This window comes from Corvus cornix, chromosome 5, assembly GCF_000738735.6.
Source record: "Corvus cornix cornix isolate S_Up_H32 chromosome 5, ASM73873v5, whole genome shotgun sequence".
In the NCBI taxonomy this organism is placed as follows: domain Eukaryota; kingdom Metazoa; phylum Chordata; class Aves; order Passeriformes; family Corvidae; genus Corvus; species Corvus cornix.
Window position 1 is genome coordinate 16,383,146 of NC_046335.1, and position 16,803 is coordinate 16,399,948.

Here is a 16,803-nt window from a genome sequence, read left to right on the forward strand (position 1 = left end):
TTGAGAAACATTCTGGGCATTGCTATAAGCAAATAGACAAAAGCTATTTTTACTCTGGCAGTGAAAGCTTTATCCTGGTGTGAGGTATTTTTATTGTATTATTGATAGTACTGTAATGTAACTAATGCTAAATAAAACTGTGATGCTGTTTTAAAATGCTTCACTGTGGAGTTATGCAGCATGCAGTGTTTTCAAACTAATACTTAATTGATCTACAGTAATGCAAGGGAGAATATATTGAAACCTCACAGTTACATTAAGTGATGACTGTAGATGCTATTTAAACTAATTACAATATTTTAAGGATAGTCTGCTATGAAGCAACTGGAATAACCACAGAAGATACTCAAAACATGCTAAATTAAATGATATCCTTGCATAAGGATATTTAATTGTGATGGTTTCTTGCAGACTTGGTGGTGATTCTTTTCGGGTAGTAGCAGTGAAGGTTTATTTAAATCTTCATTTTTAAGCTTTATATTTTAAAACCACAAACATTTAAGATTATTAGAAATAGTATCTGTGTGTGCTGATGTTTCTCCTTTGGAAGCCATTTTTTGCCATAACTTTTTTCATGCTGTGGCTTAGCATAATTTCATACTTACTATTTTCTTTAGTATGAATTGCTTTCTTACATTCTTTTGTCTGTTTTCTTCTAATATATGCACTCAGTTGGAAGCACACTTGTTACATTTTGCTTTTTGGTATTAAAATTGTATCATGCTATATGCTTTCTTCTTTTGACCTGAGTCTCAGAGGAAAGACAAGGAAGCAAAAGTCTGAATTGGATTCTTTTACATTGCGGTTAGGGGATCGTAATAGACGAAACTTATCCATTGAAGAAATCAGTAGCACTTTACTTCAGTAAAATGAAATACATGACAGTATGCCACTGTTAATGAAGCTGTTAATAATGTACTTGTTGCTCTGGGAACAAATTATTACTGGCTTGACTTCTGACTGCCCCGTGTTCTACTCAGTATACGCTTTTTGACATTGCGCGAGTCTTTCTCTTTGTTATTGTATAGCCTTGCTAATACAGAATTTTCAGATTTCCTGTCCGTGTTCATGTTTCCTGCTTGTCCGTCCTGTCTAGTTAAAGATTTTCTCCCTGTGACAAGGAAAACTAGAGTCTATTCTGTAGAAGATGGTTACTTTTCAGCAAAGTAATCTAATTGCTTCCCAAAGCCAGGAAAGGAACAACAGGAGAAGGTGGCTGTGTTGATTTATGCACGCCCACTTGGCTTATTTGCTTCATTCTTTGAAAATGTGTTTTTAAAATAACAAAACACTCTAGAGTGCATTCTCGTTCATACATTTTTCCACCAAGGATTATTCCTTTTTCTCTACTGAACTTCATTAAATGCCACTTTCGTTCACTCTTTCAACTGCGGTTAAGAAGAGACAATACAATTAGTTCCTGAGCATGTGCACTTATAAGCCATTCTACCTTTTGACCTACGAGAAGACAAAAATAATGAGAAACAAGAATCTAACTAACATATATGAGAGAATGTTTTATACGTGATCTTTTGGATTTAAGTGCTTATACAGGAAGAATATTTACCTTATATGTGGAAGATCCTCAGAATCGGAATGATTTATTCATATGAAGGGAACAAAATTAGTGGGATGAATGTCAGATTTAAATAACTATCTCAAAAATCTTGTTATACAAGGACATATAATGAAGTTTCATCTAAGAGGTCAGAAAGTATTCTGACAAAGTTAAGACGGTGAAATGAAGTTAGTTCTTTCAAAGCATATTGAAGAAAATATAAAATATTCTCTCATAGAAGGAGGAAAAAGAAAGAAGTGGGGATACTGTGCTCAAGAGAGTGAGCCAAAATTAGTGAGTGTCTAAAAATAATTCCAAACTCCAATTAAATATTTTACTTCAGTTTCTGCTGAGGGCAGCTAGAATGTATACTGATTGTTAGGTGGGATGGCTAATTGGAGACAGGGCTTGGAAATGGAAGATTAGTTTTCTGCATGAAGAGCAGACTGAAAAGAGGGGGCTGTGTTCAATATAAGAACCTGGACAAATTTGTCATATTCATCCGCCAGAGAATTCTGAAAAAATCTGTGCATTAAATTGGAGATCAGTAACCAAGATTCTTACTGGAACTAATGTCAGAGAGAACAGCAAAAACAGTCTTAACATTGAAGAAGGAAAGGAGAAAATAAGATGATGTTCTCAGGCAGCTTGTGGTTGTTTGTTCTGACTTCATCAAACTTCAGCAGTATGCAGTACCTTTAAAACAATTTTTGAAGAAAATTATTTACCTTAATTCTTGTAATAATTAAAAATTAATGGCATCTTTATCCAGTGGTAGAATGTCTTTCATATGAGAGCTGCCTTCTAAAAACTTACATGCTTTAAAAAAGAAAAAAAAAAGTTAGGCATGTATTGTCTGCCATAACTATTTACTGTAATAGCATTTACTTTTTAAAAAAAAGGTAAAAAGCCAAAAAATAAACAAAAGCAAAATGCTGATATAAAATACATTTTAAGATGCAACTTACCCTCTCCTGTCACTTTCTGCTTTTCATATTAATCATCACTCTCTTGCTTAATGGGAGAGAAAATTTGTTCTTGGGGTAAGTAATAACATTGAAAAAATTCCATTAGTGATTCTTGCCTGTTTTTGACAGTTTGGTCATAGACAATAAAAACTGGAATTATTCTTCAGAATGCTGTTTGAGATTTGTTAAGGCTTCTGTTTAGCTCCACCCCCCCCTCCCCCATTTTTAGCTGCTAGAGCTATATGCTTTTCTAACTTTGCCACATTCCAATTTTTAATTCATATGGACAGATACTAGCACAGTGAGAGTTCTACCTCCATATTCCTTGGGCAGATTAAATCTAAATTGCAGAGCAAAGATGTCATTAGGCATATATGTGAAAAACAAGGTTCACTCTTTATAAAATTTTAAGAAAGGTTTAATAAAAGGGACAATTAGGAGACAATAGCAAAAAGGGTATTACGGCCGGGTGCTTTGGCAGAGCCAAAGGCACACCTCTACATCCAAAAGATCATCTTTAAAAGTACATCTCTTATTGCATATTCATCACAATCATGCATGATTCATAAATTCTTTGGAGTTTCTGTGTATCATCCCGTCAGCCTTATCTTCCTCCTTGGCTCCATTCCGTCTCTGCTCCCTCCATAAATTCTTCTCTCTCTGGTTTTCTGGTTTTTCTTCTTCTCTGATAAGATACTCCAGGAATATGAAGACTTTCTCTGCCTATCTTTTCTAAATTGACTACATAAACAATAGACATTCTATATCATGTATTACATTACAGAATCTAGGTAAAGTTTTTCTAACATTAAGGAACATGCAAAAATCCAACATCACAATACATTCATAACATACATCATGCAAGAATACAATGAAATTTATTCAAAACCTTAAATATTTTGTGCCTCTGAGCCTTCTCCTTTGTAGTCTCATGATTATTCTTACGCTAACAGTAAAAAAGTAATTTAAGAAAAAGGTGTAGCTTACGTTAACACTTGAAAAGATTAATTTTAAAAAACTGTCTGGGTACAAGTATAAAGTTTTGATGAATTTAGGAGTCCACAGAAACCATCCATTGTGCTATAAACAATAAGAATTGCACTCCTTTTTCTCTGTTAGAATTAGCTGGTGTGATGCAATGCCTTAATGTGCTTGCATTTGTACAGAAAGAACAAGGTAACAAAGAATACTTCATATTTTTAACTCACTGTCTTTCAGCAACTATGTATTTTAGAATATTCTAATGGCCTGCTGAATTGTTACTTAGAATGGTGATACGTATTAGTATGAATACTTATATATGTACTTCTGTCTAAGTATACTTGTAGGTATGCTTATATATACTTACTATGTATTACTATGAATTTGTATTCATGGAAGGGGCAGTAATGAAAGAGTTTTTAGCACCCAATTATATTTTCCTATCTCACGAATTGAGTGGAAATTTCCTATAAATTGCTGGTGTGAAATATCTTAATCATCATAAAGGCTGATGTCCATATAACTCAGCAACTAATAATTACTGTTAAAATTTTTATTTTATTTCTCTTCAGCTGTGAGGTCAGTCTAACATAGTTTGTGTATGTATTATATATAGTATTTTAGTTTTTCTATCATTTAATGTATTTTCAATGAATTTGGGGGCTGGATATTTGGTGATTGTGTGTGTTTCATTATGGGGTATATATTGCTGGCTAAATATTTCTGCCTTGGCATAGATTAGATGTGCATGAGATTTTATGAGAATGAACACTAAAATGTTGCTCTTTGAGAAATTAAAAAAGCTTTACTGAAGTACAATTGTCAGGTAAGAGTATTGCAATTAGCTTATGTGCTCTCTCCTTGCTGCCACTCAAATAAATTGCTTTTGCAGTGTTGTCTTTTAAGTAGATATCTTGTGGTGATATCAGAGATTCTGGTGTTGAATATATTATGAGTCATTTGATTAAAATAGTGCTACTTGAGATTTATTCTCATAAAAAAATGCTGAGAATCGTCATCTTTCTGTCAGTCCTTTTCAGATTCCTGAAGAAACAATTTGTACCATGGCAAAGCTCTATGTTGCAAAGTCTTTTATGGTAACAAGAGTGTTGTTTCTAGAGAGTCTTACAGCCACTGTACCAGATAATTTTCTCTGGCCACTGTACCAGATAATTTTCTCTGATACTACGTGTAAAGCTGTAGTAGGTACCGCATTCTCTCACTTAAGATGCATTATTATATGTTTTTATAAAATGTGATTAAAGATACAGGTAGCCAAGTGTTAAAATCCTGAGGCTTTTCTTTATTTTAATTTAGCTTAATGTTCTCCAACATTTCTGATAAAATTACTGTTTCCTGGGAACCTAAGGAAACTTACGTTTAATGCTCTAGACTGCTTTTCAGAAAGGCACAGGGAAGTTAATTTTCAAACTCCATTTAAAACCTCGTGTAAACTAGGGCTTCTTCTTTAAGCATTTGGGAAATGCAGGTTAAGGCCATTCTCTGCACTGTTTTTGTTGCCTGTTAGAAAATGCAAAAGTGTTACCTACACTTTTTTTTTGAGAACTAACTCCTTATAAAAATGTAAATACTACTTTTGGAAGCAGTTTCTTTAAAACAATTATCTCAGTAGTAGGAATCTGTTTTTCAGATGCTAAAAATAATTTAACATCTAGTATTGGAAAATAGGAAATAAGATTAAAATGGTGCATATGCATAACAGTATTACTGTGGTCACAATATTATGGTCTGTATAACCTTGATTCAGGTCACCTGCGTCTGTATATCGTGACAGGATTTATGGCTCATGCCTATTTTACTAGAGTAATCCTTTTACATCTGTTTATCCATTTCTTGATGAGTACCTGGTGACCATTCAGTCTGGCTTAGGTATGCTTGAGATCTTGTAACTAGAAGGTTGGGAAATGAAACATAAAATGCAAAGTCTTGAAAGAGACTGTCCTACATATCTCACAAAATAGAAAGATGTTTACAATCACCTATTCTATTTGCCATTCTTGAGAGATATGTTATGAAAACTTACTTTATGAAAGCTCTTTTTGCCGGTAATGAGTTCTGTAAAGAAGGGAAGCACGTTTCTTTAGGGTGTGATGAGTCACGTAAAAAACTTCTTAAAAATAATTGTTCAGTATATGAGCAGTATCAGTTTTATATACTGACTGGAGGAGAACCTGGATTTAGGAAAAAAGCTCACATGTCATTTGGTAGTTTAAAACTCTCTATTACCTGTCTGGGAAAAATCCAGCAAGAAATCTGGAGTTGCACGTGATGCTTATTGGGAGCTTTGTATGCTGTAGCATTTTTAAAGGGCAACTAAATTTTAGTGTCTCACATCAGGACAGTATACACTTGTCTAGTGTACGTCAGGTTTGAGATATTGAGCATTCTCTTTGAGAAAATAGTGTGAAGGTAATTACAAGGGTCAGAAAAACAACCAGCTGGTTTGTTTTTCTGTCTCGTGATGGCTTAAGGAGAGGCTTACAATGATGGTTTCCTTAGTGAGCTTGTAGCAACCTGCAGTTTGGGGTCTGCCTGAGCCAGAGATTCTCTTCAGTGTTTGGCAACACTTGATGTGCTTTCCTCTCCCTCAGGGATTTATGTAATCTTTTTAAATTCATCTGCATTTTTGACAGCTGCAGTATCATGTAACACTCGTTCCACAGCTTAACTGCATATTTGTTTGTGTGCTTTGCCTAGTTCTTAATGCTGATACCTAATGATTTAATTTGTTGCCTTAGTTATTTTGTTTCTAAAAATAATGAAAATTGTTTACTTTAGTTCTTACAGTTTTTGATTTTTTCTTTTTTAACTCTCTGTAATCTTCTTAAGTACTCTACTTTTTCAGGCTAAATAAAACATGGAAGTATGTTTAGTTCCCTTCATATTTAGAGGAATTCTTTTATCCCTTTTGAATGTATTATACTTTTTTCTGATGGGAGCAGGGTAGTTGGGGACAGAAGACAGAAGGTACCAAAATAGCGTGCTTCATTCAAGACAGGAGCACACAAGGATTTCTAACACAGCATAAGGGATTTCTGGGTTTGTGTTGAAGGTATGGGGGGTGGTACATTTGTGTTATTTCTTCACTTCAATACTTTCTTTGAAGTTTCTAACATTCTATTTATTTTTTTAGATTACCACTTGCCCTTTTTGAAGCCTGTTGTGGTATTGGCTTTTCTTCAGTTCTCAGGAATCTTTCTTGTTTTCCATGACCTTTCAAACATGATGGTCTAGCAATAACATCTGCTAAATCCCTTAGCACTCATGGGTGAATCCATCCAGGGCTCATGAATTTGTGGGTATCAGGTTTGTCTGACCCTATCTTCAACCAAGGGAAAGTCTCCAGGCTCTGGGATTCCTGAGGACCAGCCTTAGCAGCGAGTAAGAAGCAAAGGTGTTTAGTAACTCTTTCTCTGTACCTTTCGTCACCAGGGCATTTGGCAGTGGGCCCACATTTTCCTAAGTCTCCCTTTTGTTGCTGATATCCTTGAAGAAGCCCCTCTTGTTGTCCTTGATATCCCTTGCCATATTTAATTCCAAGTGGACCTTTGATTTCCTTGACACATACCTGCAATACTTGGACAATATTCCTATATTCTTCCCAAGTGGCCTGACCTTTTTTCCACATTCTGTAAACTTCCTTCTTCTGCCTGAATTTTGCCAGAAGTGCCTTGCCCATCCATGCAGGTCTCCAGCTCCCTTTGCTTAATTTCTTATTCACAGGGATGTCCTGGTCTTAAGCATAGAGGAAGTGCTACTTGAATATTAACCATCTCTTTTGGACCCACTCTACCTTCTGGAGACCTAACCTATGAGATTCCTCCAAGTAGGCCCTTGAAGATGCCAGAGTTATTATAGCCCTGAAGTCCAGGGCTATAATCCTACTTACTGCCATGCTTCTTCCATGCAGGATCCTGAACACCAGCTTCTCATGGACACTGCAGTCAAGGCTGCCACCAGCCATCACATCACCAACCCGTCCTTTTTGGTTTGTTAGTACAAGGTCCAGCAACACACCTCTCCCTGTGGGCTTCCCCACCACCTTTGTCAGAGTTATCAGTGCTCTGCAGGAACCTCCTGGGCTCCCATGTACCAAGCTGTGATGTCTTTCCAGCAGCTGTGGGAGTGGTTATGAGAACTGTGAGCCTGTGATCGTGACAGCTACTTCTGCTGTCTGTGAAAGGCCTCATCTACTTCCTCTTACTAATCAGGTGGTCTGTAGTAAACAGCGTCACCCATTTTAGCCTATCCCTTAATTCTTACCCATAAACTCTTGGCTCCTCCTTCATCTACCCCTAGGCAGAGCTTGATACATTTTAAGTTTTGTCTTACATAAAGAGAACTCCACCACCTTGCCTTTCTGGCCTCTTTCCTAAAAAGTGTGTAACCATCCATGACAGTATTCCAGTTATGCAGGCTATCCTGCTGTATCTCTGTAATTGCAATGAAATCGTGGCCCAGCAACTGGACACTAATTCTAACCTTTACTGTTTCTACAGGTTTGCCTAGTAGTGGTATCACATTTATTTATGTAGAATTCCTAGGAGTCCTTTTAAGCTCATTATGAGAGCCTCAGAAAGCTCCTATGTATGAAATACTGATGGGAAGAATTCATTGGCTTTTCTACAGGTTTTTGTAACTTCTGTGCTTTAAAACCAGTAATGAAAGTATAGGAGTTGTGCAAATATGGGCAGACTATTTTAAGAACAAAAAAATAGCATCTCTCTTACTCGGAACTCTTGCTTAATTCTAGATATGGATGTTTTAGTATATTACAAAGGAAGAAATCATCAGCTTTTAAAATAATTTTTAAATACTGAAGTGGTTGGATTGCTTTTCCCACTCTTGCAGCATTCAGTTATGAAGCTCATTGGGTTGAAATTTTGCTCAGTAAAGGTCAATCTGAAAGACGGAAAGTGTTTTGGTAGATTTTTAGCCTGGGTGATTACTGTCTGCCGTAACAATGAGTAATTGAAAGTAATAATGGTATTAGACAGATCTATAGTACAGGTAGGTAACTTGTATTGTCTTTTCTTTTTGTCTTTTTTTTTTTTTTTTCTTCTTTGTGTTTCTTCTCTTTGCTTTTGGTTTTGTTTTTTTTTTTTCCCCTCCCCAATTTTTAAGCCTATGGAAAAGTGTTCCTGGTGAGGAAAGTAAGCGGCCATGATGCTGGAAAACTGTATGCCATGAAAGTACTGAAGAAAGCAACTATAGTTCAAAAAGCCAAAACAACTGAGCACACAAGGACAGAACGACAAGTCTTGGAGCACATTAGGCAATCACCGTTTTTGGTCACGTTACATTATGCCTTCCAGACAGATACAAAGCTTCATCTCATTTTAGGTGAGTAGTCTTCAGGATTAAAGTTTTTATTTAAAAAAAAAAAAAAAAAAACAACAACAAAACTCCCCCCAAAAAAGCCCTTCTATCTCAATGTTTTGTAAGGTTTTTTTCATGTGGTCTAAAGTACAGTGTGTTTGGAGATTGCATGAGAGAGCATAGGAAGTAAAATACTGTTCATCTTCGACAGTGTCTGTGTTTGTGGTTTTCCTGTTTGAGCTTCAGTGTGCTACTCTGACTTGGGGGGTGTAGTGGTTATCTTATATGCAGCAAAAAATGTATGTTCATCAATGACCTGGAAGCATTTGCTTTGTTAAGTGTTTTGTTATGAGATATTGAGTATTTGAGTATTGAGATGCTTCCATGTTTCAATTTTTGGGTGTAAAGAGACAATCCAAAATCACACATTTCTGTGCTGAAAGTAGACTTGTTCATAAGGTTTGGTATTACTCTAATTTTAGAAATTTACCTTTCAGATTAGCAGCAAATTTAGTGTATGCAATTTAGTGTAGCAAATTTTGGTGTATGAAGTGTATTTGTAAGAAAATTGCCAGCAATTTTTAAAACCTTCTTACTTAGAGAATTTTAAAAGAATTGTAAAATGAATGATTAATGTAAGGCTTGGATTAATAATATGTTTCTCTAGTGAAATGTTTGAGGAAGTAAATTGTCCTTTAATTGAAGTGCAGGTTTTGCATTCCTTTTTGTCCACAACTTTGATTTTTTAACCTTTATTAACAGGCTGATTTACATTAAATTAGCAAAATTTTATTAATGTTAAATGAATCTACACCTCTAGGTGTCAATTCTTAGAAAGATATTTTATGTACATACCTTAGTTTCATATACTGCAGTGAAATAATAAATATGTGGAACTGAAATTGAGTATTCACTAAATTCCTTTTGAAAATGAGAGTTGAAAATTGTAATATAGTTTCTTGCAAATTCCTCTGACTAGGACATTAGAGAAATACATAAAAGTTTGTCACAAATAAACAGTTAGAAATATATTGATAGCTTTCTGATTCCTTGATAGTAACTGTTAATAATTAAGGTTTTGAAATTTTTATTGGATTTAAAGTTATTGATTAATAACTTGGAAAAAATTGAAATATCCAATGAGATAAAATGCGAACATTTATTATAAATATTATAGAACCATTCTTTAAGTCCAGATAGTTTTTGCTAAAATGCAGCTTAGATCCCATTAGAAATATTTTTAAAAAAAGAGGGGAAACCCAAACAAAAAACCCCCTCAAACCTGAGATAATGTAGTTGCCTAAAGATAAATACATAGCAGGGGGAAAATTTAGGCTATAAGGTTAATTAGAAGGCAATAAAAGCCTCTTGTATGAAAGCAAATTAAAAAGCTTGATATTATATTCTCATAAGAGTCAAAAAGGAGCAAGCCCAGTAGTTCTGAAGAAAGTTGTGTAGCAAATAGTGCAGCCTGGGCACGTGTCCACCATAACGCAATGTTGAGGTGATGTTTGAAGCAAGAAGTTCATAGCTAAGAGAGAGAAAAACAAAACAAAAGGCTGTAATTCTTTCTCATAAGTTCTACATCCATTTTCAGCATATCTGTTGGGGCCAGAAAGATCCTTTTTTCCTTCATTTTCAGCAGAAAATAGGAATAATTAGTTTCAAAATTACTTTTAATGACTTTCTGTAACAGTGAAAATTTCTCTTACTTAACATGATGTAAAGCTACTTTATAAATCAACTGGGCTTCACACCCTCCCTGAGGGAAAAAAACCCAAATAGGTGGTTACAAATTTTTCATGTCTTATTATGTAAGTCTGTGTAAATCACTTCAATGTAGTTTTGGAGGTTAAATGTTTCAGAGGCTTCTGGATTTTGAGGGAAACCACTATCTGTCTTGTTTTTGTACTTGGCTGAATTTGGTATGTGAGCAACCTACCATTTTAGTTTTAAGAGGTTTTAGAATTGGAGCCTCAGTGCAATATTTAGTACAGTTCTTCATGCTGTCAGATTACATAGCTATATGAATTTAGACTGAATCAAGTACAGACATGCAGCTGCATTTCTGCCAGATTTCCAGAAGACAGGGTTAGGAGTTGATTCCAGGTTTTATGTTGGCTTTAAGCTATACTGAACGAACAATGTGTTATATCCATGTGAGTACCATTATTTCTATACAAAGCTTGTCACGCAAGGTTAACCTTCTAATACTTTAAAAAATAGCTAAATAATCTGAACTGTCAGGTGGGAGTTTATACTGAACTAACCAGGAATTTTTTTTTTTTCCATTGTGTCAGTGATTCATTTGATCTTGCACCAAGAATTTGACAGCTGGTTGTTTCACTGGGCTGTGGTTAGTGTTACAATCTGGATAAAATTAAGCTTGTTGTGCCAATCCTGTGGCAGCTTTGGTTTGGATCTGTCACAGTCCTTAGAACAGCACCTGGCAATTCAGTGCTTACTTTGTGCTAAGTTAACAGTTCCGGGTAGAAATATTTAAAAAAATTTGTTTCTGTTACCTTTTTCTACATGCTGGAGCTCTTCTAGAAGAAGGAAGCAATTGTAAAATGTGGGTTATTTATACTTCATTAAATCTTTTCGTTTTCTTACTGGTCCAGATAAATAATCCTTCTCACGTTGTTTGATTCCACTAATACTTCTTTTCAAAGAGAGAACTGAAAAGTGGAGAGAGATCAGAATGTGTGTAATTTGTATATATGCTTTCTCCCTCAAACTATTAACTTAAAATAGGATTGGACCACTTTCATGGATTTATGTGTTATACCCATGGATCTGTAGAAACAATATTCAAGAAAATACTGAGTAAAATGTTGTGGGGCATGTTCCCTGCTCTGTATATGTAGACCTCAAATACAAAAATGGGGGCTCTGAGGTTGCAAATTAATGGCTGTAATGTACACTGCTAGCATAAACAGCTCTACATCTAAAATATGTTTGTGTTACAGTGGAGCTCTGTTGTAATAATTTTTTTTTCCCCTTTCCCATACTGTGGGAAAATCCTTGTGTCATAGCCTGCAAAGAATGAAAGTGTGGTTTCCATGAGGGAGTGTATGTGGAAATAATCTCCTCCAGTAAGTTTTGCCATCAAGGTTTCCCTTGTGAAGGGAAAACTGTGTAATTGTCAGTAGTTGATTATTTCCCCTAATACCTGTTTTCTGAATTGCCTTTCTTTATGTCAGTCTGCCTTGCTGCTCATCAGAGTTACTTCATGAGAGTCTACAACGGTTCTGTTTGTAGCTATCATTTGTACTTCTTTCTTTTCATATTCCTAAGTAACTAAAAGACTGATTTTGTGAAAAACCCCATCTTTATAATTTAGGAATAGTTGAGGGTTATTTTATGGTTTTACTGCTTATTCAAAAGTGAGTCTTGTTCTTCCCTCAGTCCTCTAAGAAAGAAATTGAGTATTGTACAGCATGATGAAATACTGGTGAATGACAATGAAGTAAAAGCATCTGATAAGAATGTGTTACTAAATAACTTACAAAGTACCTAATAATGTTCCAATAAGAAAATTAAATTGTCGGAAAGTGGAATTATAAGGTTCTTTGTTCTATTTTTTAGACTATATAAATGGAGGAGAATTGTTTACTCATCTTTCACACAGAGAGAGGTTCTCAGAAAATGAGGTGCAAATTTACATTGGAGAAATCGTTTTGGCACTTGAACATCTCCACAAGGTAAAGTAACTTCATTCTGGTGCTGATTTTGAGGACTTAGAGCTGTATTCTTTTTGTATCATATAAAGTTAGTAAGGAGAACTGTTGTTTTAGATTGTTTTAAATTGAAAGTAACTTTATCTAACATTGGGACATTAGTTGTATAATTAGAAATAATCCCCAATGAAATGTCCCTCCTTGTGCACCAGTTTAAGGCTACAAATTTTTGTCTGCAGGGTAAAGAGTAGTGTTACTGACAAATGATTTGGTCATTTTTAGTAATCCTTGTGAAACAGTGTATATCAGTAAAACTAATTTGTAATGAACAAATTTTGGGTTGTATTATTCAGTTATCCTTGTTTCTACACAACTGAGTAGTAGAGTTCTAGCACAGCTGTAGGCATGAAAAGTGTTACAGTTCTCAGAAGTAGTAAATAGATTTGTAGACTATTGCAAAGTGTGCATACCTGTCTGGTCTATGTCTAGACCATATAACAGAAGCATCTGTTTTCATTCTCAGTAAAAGCTGAACTGAGTTTTGCACTCAACAGCAAGTGTTCAGTCACTTTTAAATTTGAGTGATATACAATATGTCCTTTAAATTTTAAGACATTAATGCACAGTGTAGTTTCTGAGAATTTTAATGTAATTTTAAAGTTATTTCTTCAAAGGCTTTTACAAGTTGTCTTTTTTGAGGAGCAACTTTCATGTGTCAGATTACCTTAATAAGGAGAATTTTGGTGGCTTCATATTTAAATGCATTCAGCAACATCTTCTTGATGTGGTTACACTATTTGGAAATACGTTTTTTTGTATTCTGTTTGCAGTTGGGGATTATATATCGGGATATAAAACTTGAGAATATTCTCCTCGATTCTGATGGCCATGTGGTGCTGACAGACTTTGGTCTGAGTAAGGAGTTTCTTACTGATGAGGTGAGTACTTGGCTCTCCAGTAAGTGTGGACAGAATTGAGCAAGATGACAGTGTTTCATTGGAATCCTAAGCACATTTGAGAAGGGTGGAAAACCTGCATTCCAGACTCCTACATCATAGGACAAAATCTAGTTGTCTGTGTTACTAGGTTCTGAGCTTCCAGTTTATTGGTCTTAGGCCTGCCAGTGTTGCCATACATCTTTGTTCTAGTTTTCCCTGAAAAACTTTCATGCTTTCTTCTGCTGACCTTGACATGAAAAGGGAAAGACCCGCGTATGTCTGAAAAGTCAGTTACATTTTCATTTTCAGATGCTTTTTAAAAAAAATGCTTGACTGTGCTAATTCTTTGCAATGACTAGGCAAATGGTATGCTATGACTCTTCTTTATGCTAATAATAATTAATGTATTATTATCTTGTCTTTTTCTCACGTCTTCGTGTCACTTTTAATAAGCTTAATTGCAAGCTTTTAGGATAAAAGCTTATCTCATTCTAGAGACGTACATAGTACCTAACATAGTGATCTCTGACTGTTGATGTTCGCTATTAATTATTTGTAAGGTACAGTTCTGTCTCCAAATAGGCTTTTTAGACTTCAGAGAGTCAAAATTGTGCAGGATTTTTCTTCTGAGAAAATTTAAAAATGGATATTTTTTGGCTTTCACATTAGCCAAATCAGAGGTATTGAAAACTGGGACTGCAGATCTAAAAGTCTTTGTTAGAAGCGGCAGAAGGGTTTTCTAAAAATAGATAGCTGGTAGTTTCTCTAGAATATTTGCATTTCAGATGGAGTCTGGTAGGATTTAAGAGGGACCATTTTAAAAGATATTAAATTTTATTTTCTGAACCAGGGAAGTAGTAGAGATAATGTCAGTATATTCCTTTTAAAGTTACAGCACAAAACCAAGAGGAGGTTCAACTGGTATGAGAAGGGATTAGCAACAGATTGCCACACCAGTGCCAGAGAGTAAGTACAGAGAGATGCAGTTTTCATCAGGAAAAAATGATAGTGAAAGGTGTGGCTAGGGAGAGTGGGACCTGCTTATAGAGCTGTGAGAAAAACTGTGCTGGGTGCAAGAGACAAAGCAAAATACTGGTATTGTTGCACTGATGGGAGAGAAAAGGAGCAGTTCCCCAGCCTCGCAGCCAAAGTTGAATGAAGCCTAAATCTTCACTGTGTTGAATAGAGAATCATAACCTTAAAGTCTCAAAACAGTTGTTTTTAAGAAGTACACCTCATCTGTGCTCACCTTTGGCACATAATTTACAAGCAGTGCAAGGAAAGGTGAGGACTTGGATAGGCATCGGAGGTACCTGTTTGCTTTATCCACACTATGAATCGGATTCCTCTTTCTCCAGTCATTAAATAAAGCCACCTTGCTCCTTGGTCATTTAATGTCAGTTCTTCTGACTCTAATCCATTCTATTTTCAGTATATACCTTAGAAATGTGTTCACTTAATTATATTTTTTCTTTTATTCTCTTTCACATTTTGTATTTGTCTTCCCTGTAAAAAAAACTCATTTCTCATGTTTCATCTAATGAAAAAAGTAATTGCAATTGCATTGTTTGCTTTCAAAATCTAAGGAATTGTCTCCACTTTTCATGTGTGCTTTTGTAATTTAGCTACTGAACTTAACCATGATTAAAATAACCCATTTACACATAGAAATTGACATTTCATATTTTATTCTCTGTAGACAATTGAACTACTACTCGAACACTTAAAATTCATTAGAATAGATACTTACACTTCTGAACCAATGTACTTACAACAGGTAGAATTTGCCTGTATAGCTGTTCTCATGCTCACTAGGGTAGCACTTTTAAATAAAATTACACAACTGTGTAAGTCGGATAAAGGTGTAGCAATTGCAATTTAATCAGAGCAGTGTACTTTCCTATCTCTCCCTTTCTTCACATGTCTTTCCTGGTCCACCTGCTTCTTGCAAGAACTTCACCATTAGAAATGTGTACTTAAGCAAGTGGAATTTGTTCTAGTAACTCCCTCTTCGGACTAATTTTCTGAAACAAGATATATTTAGGTTATTTAAAATGTATAAAAATTATCATAGTAGAGGTATGTACTATATTTAGAGTTCTTATTAGAGAGAAACCCTTCACCATGTATTTATGAATTTTGGATAGTTTTGTGGTTAGGGATGCTTGCTAGAAAACATCATGATTCAATGTTTTCATTGTCTCTGCTGTAATCTGATGGCTGTTGATGATTTCCATGTAGCTGGGCACGTAATAAATCTAACAGAACTACAATAATTACAGCAGATTGACTATTCAACAGTGGAGAGGTGGGAAGCTGCTTTTCGTAAGCGCTTGAGTGAAAGGAAGCAAATGCCCGTGACTTGTAGGAAAGCAGAAACCTATTGATCTCTGCCATGGAGCTACTAAAGCATGAGTGTGAAGAATGCACTGTCAAGTATTCTCTCTGTTATTATGTGAAAATAGCATGCAAGAATAAAATACCCAAGTTAAAGCAGTGCAGCTTTAAGAGCTTTAAAATATTTTATGCTACTGTTTTGCTAAAACCTGAAATTTGTCTTTTACAACTGAATCAACAGTGGTGTTTCCTTTGTTTTATCTTTAAAATGAAGTGATATGATTTTATTTACATGCAAAAAGAAGAAATAACCTGACTAGAATAAAAAAGTTCAATAAAAAAGAATTTTCACGTAGGGTAGGTCAGTCTCACAAAGTATTTAGGTATGAAATTACTTTTGATGCAAACTTTATTTAAAAGCTCATGAAGACCTACAGTTTTACTAGCCTAACCATAGAATGGAATTAGTAAGAGATTAAGAGATTGAAAGAGATTTAGTATTACCTTTTATGGCATTTGTATTCTTAACCCTGTGATGAATTTAAGGCTAGTGTTTATGATTTTTAAATCTCAACTAATTTGTAAAAAATATCGGGGTAAAAAAGACAATTTTATCCTTATGTTTTCATGCATCTCAGCTGAGTGTTTGTCTAACTGGGGTTCAAAGTATATCTGCACATGACATTAATATAAGTTATTATTGGGCATATGGAGAATTGGTATGACTTGAAACTTCTACAGCAGTGTTTTGTTCATCGCACAGGTGAAATCACTTCAAAGTCGTGTAATGCATTTATCTTTAAAAACCCTAAAACTCCTAAGTAGTTGTTCTGGGGTTTTTTTCCATTGTATTTTTTGTGGTTTGTCTTGTGGACTTGTGGCTTAGGCATATTTTTATCTTTTTATCTCATTAATAGCTCTACTTCTATGCTGGAATTGTTTTGATTTGGTCAGTGTCAGTTTAACCTAGTCATCAGGTCTGGTCTTAATTTTGATGTGTA

At 35.0% G+C, this 16,803-nt stretch overlaps 1 protein-coding gene across 4 annotated transcripts in view; it reads left to right on the top strand.

Moving 5' to 3' along the window:
* Nucleotides 1–16,803, top strand: part of RPS6KA5 (ribosomal protein S6 kinase A5) — a 72,613-nt gene that overhangs the window by 15,711 nt on the left and 40,099 nt on the right. For 2 of the 4 annotated variants that reach the window (XM_039552234.1, XM_019280535.2), the window contains exons 3-5: nt 8,653–8,871; nt 12,436–12,551; nt 13,358–13,465. In XM_039552234.1, the coding sequence (XP_039408168.1) occupies nt 8,653–8,871; nt 12,436–12,551; nt 13,358–13,465 (443 nt within the window). Of the gene's footprint in view, nt 1–8,652; nt 8,872–12,435; nt 12,552–13,357; nt 13,466–16,803 lie in introns of those variants that run through there. The other 2 variants (XM_019280524.1, XM_019280531.1) reach the window with 1 other exon arrangement.